The 8,307-nt window shown below is 32.8% G+C and overlaps 1 protein-coding gene across 1 annotated transcript; it reads left to right on the forward strand.

The window, feature by feature from the left end:
• Positions 1–4,213: 4,213 nt before the first annotated feature.
• Positions 4,214–7,405, forward strand: LOC116514038 (tubulin alpha-3 chain). Its single transcript, XM_032225445.1, has 4 exons — positions 4,214–4,349; positions 5,011–5,159; positions 5,510–6,190; positions 7,109–7,405. Exons 1-4 carry the CDS (start codon positions 4,229–4,231, stop codon positions 7,403–7,405), a joined length of 1,248 nt encoding a protein of 415 aa, XP_032081336.1. The 5' UTR covers positions 4,214–4,228.
• Positions 7,406–8,307: the final 902 nt, after the last annotated feature.

The following is an 8,307-nucleotide window of genomic DNA, read 5'->3' on the forward strand; positions in this document are numbered from 1 at the left end:
GGGCTGGTCAGTGCCCTAAAAGCCCTTCCTCTACCTTTTAATTAACTACTAATATTAATTTTGAATCCTTCCTAGTATTTTTAAATTTAAATTGCATATACTCTTTTTATGTTACTTGTACATAGCGCACAATTCTTTCTAAGGAAGATGAGTATTTTAAAATTTTGATGAATGAATGAATGAATACTTGTTTCATTTATAGACAATTTAGGATTAGACAAACCTCACAATATAAGCATAAGAGAGAAGTTTAAGTACACAAAAGTAATATATTACTTGGATGTTTATTAGTTAAAATTATTAATATTCATAAATAACAAATTATCATTCCACAGGCATAGATGTACTTAACATAATTGCTAGTCAAAACCATTTCATCTATACAATTTAATACATTAATTTCACTTATTCAGAATTTGAAAATTTGGATATTTTTTAAAAAAATGCAAAGATCCACTTCTACCATCCTTTGATCACTTTGATACCATCTATTTTGGTTCAGTTCCTAGTCCATGCATGAACAAATGCCAGTTACAAGTTGATTTTGTAGCTTTTCCAGGGACATTCAAGTCATTTCTTGATTCTGTCCATCTTGCTTATTTGTTACTTGCTTATCTTCCCTTCTAGTTTCCTCAATCTTCCTAAGCAACATCTCTTTTTCTAGGACATTGTCTACTCATATCATAAATCCCAAAAATTTGAATTTCTGCTTATTGATTATAATTTTGCAATCCATTTTTCTAGGATTTGAACCTAGAATAAGTTCTGACTTATGTATGACAAGTTCCCACTTAAGATAAAACCAGTCATGTACTGCCTCCTGGTGGTCAATGTAACCATTTTGATCAACGACACTCTCTTCAAGAACTTGCTTCCTGACATTCCTCACTTTGCACACACCATATTTTTATTCTTAAGTTACAAGATCTTAAGCAAATCTCTTTATTTTAATACAAAGCCATTGTCACTTTATGTGTGGAATTAGTGCAGTGACTTGTTAATTTCTACATTAACTTGCATTTTTTAATGCAGTGGTGTGTGTGTGTGGATGGGTGTGAGTGGGTGTGGGTGTACGTATCGGTACATATTTTATGCAACACCATCTTATTATTTTTTGGTAGATTGATAGCATTTCAATTGCTTTTTCCCACGCAGCTTAAAAACTTCAAAATAAATATGTATATATTCTAAACAAAATCTGCTAAAGATATAGATACATCCATATATAAGAGCAGTAGGACATTTGGAAATGTAGGGAATGATTATAGAAAATAATCTTTATACACACAGAGAGAGAGAGAGCTAGAGAGAGAGAGTGTGTGTTGAAAATTTGAACAAATTTCAATTAATTTTAATATTATATAAATGCCTATAAAATATAGATCAGGTTCTTTCGAAAATATGGGATGAATATTTTAGATCTTATCAGTGAATCAATTTGTAACTGTTTATTAAACCAAATTCCATTTAACTTTTTTTTAGCATTTAAATGGACTATTTATAGTACAATAAACTTCTAAATTAATATTTTATTAATCAACATTTTTCTACATTGTTGGTACTCAACTGTTTTTGATGGCAATTACTATATAAATAAATGTTTTTAACATTAGTTGAAAAACAATAGTCAAGAATATGTTGTAATTCATTCCACTCTGTAATTCATTTTATCTGGTAACAGTCATCTTCCCCTCTTTCTTAGAAACAGTAGTATTTGAAAATGTAGGAAATAATGTATATAACATAATATTACCTACTACTCAGTAGGCTCATTACTACCCATTAATGCAACATTTAAAGATGTCTTTGTCTTCAAATTAAGCATAAACCTAGACTAATAAAAATAGGAAAATTTGATACAAGATGGTATATTCAAAAAGGATAGCTTCTAAAAGAAGTCATAAAATAAATAAAAAATCTGGAAAAAACCTTCAATGAATGAAGATTTTATTCACATTTCATATAAACAGTTAGAAGATGCCACTGAGATTATCCACTAAAATACTATTCAGTGAAGTGATCACCCTTTTTTAATTATATGAATAAATTAATTCCTGATTGTTCCTTCATAAGATATTTTCCTAGGGAATAAAATGTATATTCAAAAGTATATTTTTTCTTTTAAAATATTTATTACCGAATTATTTTTCTGGATCGTTTACATTGTTTTTAAAAAATATTTCATTTTTTTAATCTTCAATATTTAACAAATTCTTCATAAAAATACATAAAATGTTAAAATGACATGTAGGAGTAACATTATTCGCATCCTTCCAGAACAAAAGCCTAGTATAGTAAAGGAATGAGGATTTCTGCTTATATCCTTACTCAGTTTCTTAATCAATGGAGTTATTTCTTTATGCAGTTTACAGTCTACACCTAAGCTATATTTATTTTCAATGAAAATTATTCATTTTTCATTTCATAGTGTATAATTGTCTTACGTTTAACAGCATTGCCTAATTTATGGGTTCCAAAAATATGTTACATGAATCCAACACATTTTGTCAGTCAGGCCACAAGTAAAAGTAAATCTAAGTAAATAAATAAAAAGTAATTTAAAAGATAACTGTAAAATGTTGATTGGCTGACAAAATGAAGTTTCCAAACAGTGACTTACAACCATAAACAAGTGGAGTTAATTATTTTCTTTCACGTGTTAGTGGTTACCGTAGAGAAACTTCCAAGATTGAAAAGCAATGGCAGTTTTAAAAAGTATTACAATATTTTAAATACAAAGACCCAATTCTGTTCTGCTTGGAATACATAATGCATATTGTTACATACAAAAAAACACATATCAACAATAACTTTAAAGAATAACAAATATATTGTCATATTTTACTGAATATGACAGAGAGGGAGGGAGAGAGATAGAGAGAGGGAGGGAGAGGGAGGGAGAGAGAGATGAATTTGGGATATTTGACTGAATGTTATTCAGGAAAAAATATTTCTATTTCTCTTTTCAGATGCCATTAGCTGTCTATATGCCTCCCTGCCTATCTATCATCCATCTACATCTATTCTCTCTCTCTGTGTGTGTGTGTGTGTGTGTGTGTGTGTGTGTGTGTGTGTGTGTGTGTTTGTGTGTGTGTTTGTGTGTCATTCATCTATCTATATACAATATTTATTTTAGTGTTGAGCCTACAGACAGAGGTTGCCTCTCATTAACTTTAACATCTGAACTCCCGGCTCTCAAGAAACTGAAAAATCTAACAATGAAATAATATGTCAGAAAATAGCAAGAATCACACTGCAATGAATTTCACTTTTTTTAAAAAAAAATGAGGCTTGCGGCAGGAGAATTCATGAAATCTCGATCCTAACAGATGCCCACTCGGAGAACCCATTTCCCGCTCAAAATTCCACGGATCTCCAATTCTTCATCACTAGAAGTTCATCCCAGACTAAAACAAAAAACCTGTTCAGCCAATCAGATTCCAGGTGCTGAACAGCCTCCACCAATGGAGAGTAGCAGACTGCAGTTGGATGTTCGCGGTCGGAAACCGTTACTCTAACGGTCGACAGTTGAGGCCACCCTCAAACGGGAGTTGAACGTCGAACCTCTGAGGGAAAGCATTGAACCTCGCCATCTTCGTCAGGCATCATGGTGGGAAGTGGGGCTTGGGTGGCTGGGCTTCATTCAGTGGGGAGCGGGATCATGGCAGCTCTTTAAGCCTCTTGGCGTAGTAATGTTATGAGGGAACCGCGAGCGTAGGGTACGAGAATGATATACTCGTGGAGGAATGCTGTCGCCTCATGCGAGTTTTCCCGCGCGAGCTTCGCCTCGGTCGAGGCTTCGTACTTCGTAAAAGCGCGATTCGGTGGAGATCATGGGTTGCTTGGCGCTGTATTATCTTGTATTTGGCTAGGCACAAGGCTGAAAGGCGAGCGGAAAGGGAGAAACCATTTTCAACGACCATTTTTTAAAACCTGGTTGTCCTAAGGGCAATTGATCATTAAAATAGTGCATATTTTAAAACAGACATTAGCAATCAAATGGGTACATTATCAAAATACAGAAATGGGTCAGCATACATTTTTGTAGTGCTTTATTATTACGCATACTTTCAAAAATAAGCATTAATCATGCCTTTTTTTTAAAAAATTAACTTTTTTTAAATAGCGTGAATGTATCTCTATCCACGTTGGACAAGCTGGAGTTCAGATTGGTAACGCTTGTTGGGAATTGTATTGTCTTGAGCATGGAATTCAGCCGGATGGTCAGATGCCCAGTGACAAAACCATAGGAGGTGGAGATGATTCCTTTAACACATTTTTTAGTGAAACCGGTGCTGGCAAGCATGTACCTAGAGCTGTTTTTGTGGACCTTGAGCCAACTGTTGTTGGTATGTATAAGGGCTTGGAAAGGTGGTATCAACATGTGAATTATCAGAAATAATTTATATTTATACAATATTTTCATTATTTAGAAGTAATAAAAATAGGGGGGGATTGCTAAATAAACTTGAATTTTGATTAAAGCAATTTTAAAATAATCCGGCACTAAATTAAGTTTGCCTTTACACATTGATTTTATTAACTTATTAAAAAGGTAACATAGGAAGTTAGTTCATTTACCCTCTCTTATATTAATAAAAGTAAGAATAGAAGTATGCTATTTATTTTTTTATGTTTTTTTTCTTTCCAAGAAAAGAACACTTCGATATATTCATATAGTCATCAGAAGTGAACTAAGACATATTTTCATGCCGAGAGTCTTCTGTCTGTCTATGATTAATTTTAATTCCTGCAAAAAGAAGCCCTTTTGTTCAGAAATATTAACCAGAATTGATCTCATTATCTGAAGTATTCTTAAGTTATAATGTTTTTGGATAATGTAAAAACATAATACATATGCTTAGCAAGGAATAAGAACAGCTGAATCCCTTCCAACTCGGTTATTGTATTAAGTACATTATTTCTTGAGTGTGGAATATTATTAGAAATAATAAAACACTTCTGGATTTTGAATTAGAATTAAGTGTTGTTTTTTTTAAATCCTCAAAGATGAGGTGCGTACAGGTACTTACAGACAGTTATTTCATCCTGAGCAACTCATTACTGGAAAAGAAGATGCTGCTAACAATTATGCTAGAGGCCATTATACCATAGGAAAAGAGATTGTGGATCTAGTGCTAGATCGCATTCGAAAATTGGTGAGTCATTATGAGATGTGAATTAGAAAATATTTGCAAATAAAAATGTGAAATTTGAAATTTTACCATTTTGAAGTCAGGAGCATAGAAATTCCAGTCTTTTATTTTCAAAAGTATATGTTTAAAAATATTTGATCTGTTTAAGGAATGCATATTTAGAACTAAGTATACTATATTGATTTTTTAATTTTAATTGACTGGATGGTATTAATGCAAATATTTTAAATGAATACAGTAGCAAATAATAGCATGTTAAATTTATACTATTGAAATTAAGTATCTATTGAAATTAAGTATTCTGATCAATGACCTCACTTTTTGTTGGGTTTTGGGGGGTTGTCTTTTTGTAGGCTGATCTGTGTACTGGTCTACAGGGTTTCCTTATTTTCCATAGTTTTGGTGGAGGTACTGGCTCTGGATTTGCATCTTTGCTAATGGAAAGACTCTCAGTTGACTATGGGAAAAAATCCAAACTGGAATTTGCAATATACCCAGCTCCACAAGTATCTACTGCTGTGGTGGAGCCTTACAATTCTATCCTTACCACACATACCACATTGGAACATTCTGACTGTGCATTCATGGTGGATAATGAAGCTATTTATGATATATGTCGACGCAATCTTGACATTGAACGTCCTACTTACACCAACCTCAATCGTCTCATTGGTCAAATTGTATCTTCTATCACAGCTTCACTACGTTTTGATGGTGCTCTGAATGTAGATTTGACAGAATTTCAAACAAATCTTGTTCCTTACCCACGAATCCATTTCCCCCTGGCAACATATGCTCCTGTCATTTCAGCTGAAAAGGCATACCATGAGCAGTTGTCAGTGGCTGAGATAACTAATGCTTGTTTTGAGCCAGCTAATCAGATGGTAAAATGTGATCCTCGCCATGGTAAATATATGGCATGTTGCATGCTATACAGAGGTGATGTAGTGCCAAAAGATGTCAATGCAGCTATTGCAACAATCAAGACAAAACGTACTATTCAGTTTGTGGATTGGTGTCCAACTGGATTCAAGGTACTATATTGTCGAATATAAACAAACATGGAGTATAATCTTAGTGAACTCCAATGATTTGGGTGGAAACTTCCTAATATAAAGTAATAAAAGCATGATATAATATATGAACAAGATTGTATTTACCTAATAACTGTTTCCACATAAAGGGATTATGTTGCAGACATGAATATAGCAGTAATATTTTTCTTGCCCAGATCAGATAATCGTTCTCCCAATTCTGAAAATGCTGAACAGCATTTATTTTATTAATGTTTGTGTGGTGCTAAGTGTAGAGCTTCTTACGTAACTTGAGCCGACTTTTTAAATTCTTCTAAGATTTTTAAAATAACGAGGTGGCAAACATACCAAATAATCCTTCCTCCTATTTTCTGTACAATAATATTTTGAGATGGATTGGGCTGTGAGAGAGTGACTAACCCAAAGTCTTGCAGCTGGCTTTCAGTGAAGTAAATCATGTTACATGAACAGTCATTTCATTATGAGATGGGTGGCAAATAAATTCAATAAATAAATGCTGCACACCAAATTGCACTTTTTTCAGTTATTAGACTAGTACAATCATACTTAGGATAAATAAACAATTATTTTAAATGAAAGCTAGTGTGCTTATACCTTTAGTATATTTAAGAGAATTAAACCATAATTCAATTTATTAATGTATTTCTCATGATAAAAGTGAGGCAATTTACATAGATTAGGGTTTTTTTTTATTTATGCGGTAAATGTGAATACATTCACTTTTTTTCTCTAGCTCCCTTTTTGATTCAAGAATTCACATCTAATTTTTTGTTTCCCATTATGCTTTTATCCACAAAATGCTCAGGGAGAAGGAAAGGCAGGGAAAGAAAAAAATAGAATTTGAAAATCCCTTGTATTATTGAGGGAAATGTAATGAATGTTTTTTCCTTCCTTTAGGTGGGCATCAATTATCAGCCACCCACTGTGGTACCAGGAGGAGATTTGGCCAAGGTGCAACGTGCTGTATGTATGCTGAGTAACACTACTGCAATTGCAGAAGCTTGGGCTCGCCTTGATCATAAATTTGATTTAATGTATGCCAAGAGAGCCTTTGTGCATTGGTATGTAGGGGAAGGAATGGAAGAAGGAGAATTTTCTGAAGCCCGAGAGGATCTTGCTGCACTTGAAAAAGATTATGAAGAAGTTGGTGTTGATTCTGTGGAAGCTGAAGCTGAAGAAGGAGAAGAATATTAAGCTATGATATATATTTCAATATTTTGTACTTTCAGGTTCATGTGTTCAGTTCTGAATAAACATTTAAGTGTTCTAAGAAGTTTAATAGCTATTATTTAAAATAGCTTTAAAATCATCCCTTGAAACAGTTTCTATAAACTTTGAGCAAAGCATAAATAAGTTTTCTGTAAAACTGTCTCAAAAATATTCATCCATTCTTTATTTCTCCCTTTTATTCTTACAGGATCTTTTAAAAACTTATAAAGTATTCTGAAATAGTCAAAGTGTTATTGCATCTTAGAATGTATGTACATAATAAAATGATACTGGCGATGTCATTGATTGTGTATATGGAATTTTATGTTGATTAAAGTAATGTGAATAAGAATATCTTGTTGCAATCTTATCAGTGGATTTGGTCTACTCGTTCATCTTCACTTTTATTCATTAAATTTTCAGAACTGGTTGGAAATAAAAGTGGGAGATTATAAAATAAAGATAGTATTGCAGCTTTTCTGATCTTTAGTATGTGGAAATGAAATGGATGAATATTCTACATAATCAACTAAGCATATTGATCCTAAGACTAGCACAAACTTGATTTACATTAAAAGAAACATTTTGGTTCTTACATTCTGCTAGCTAATAAACAGCTTAAAGGTTTAGGTGCAGCAGTAACACATTTTATGATAAACTCAGCTACACTATATTGCCAAAAATATTCGCTCACACATCCACATAATCAGCCTCTGTTGTGAGCAAATACTTTTGGCAATATAGTGTATATCAGATTTCAAACTTTTCTGTCACTTGCTAATAAAGGCCTGAAAATATAATAGCATGAAGTGATGTAATCTACTTAATTGAATTATGCAAATGACATAGATGGGCTTGATCAGTTACATGGCAAAATTAAGTAACGT

Source organism: Thamnophis elegans, chromosome 10 (assembly GCF_009769535.1).
Source record: "Thamnophis elegans isolate rThaEle1 chromosome 10, rThaEle1.pri, whole genome shotgun sequence".
In the NCBI taxonomy this organism is placed as follows: domain Eukaryota; kingdom Metazoa; phylum Chordata; class Lepidosauria; order Squamata; family Colubridae; genus Thamnophis; species Thamnophis elegans.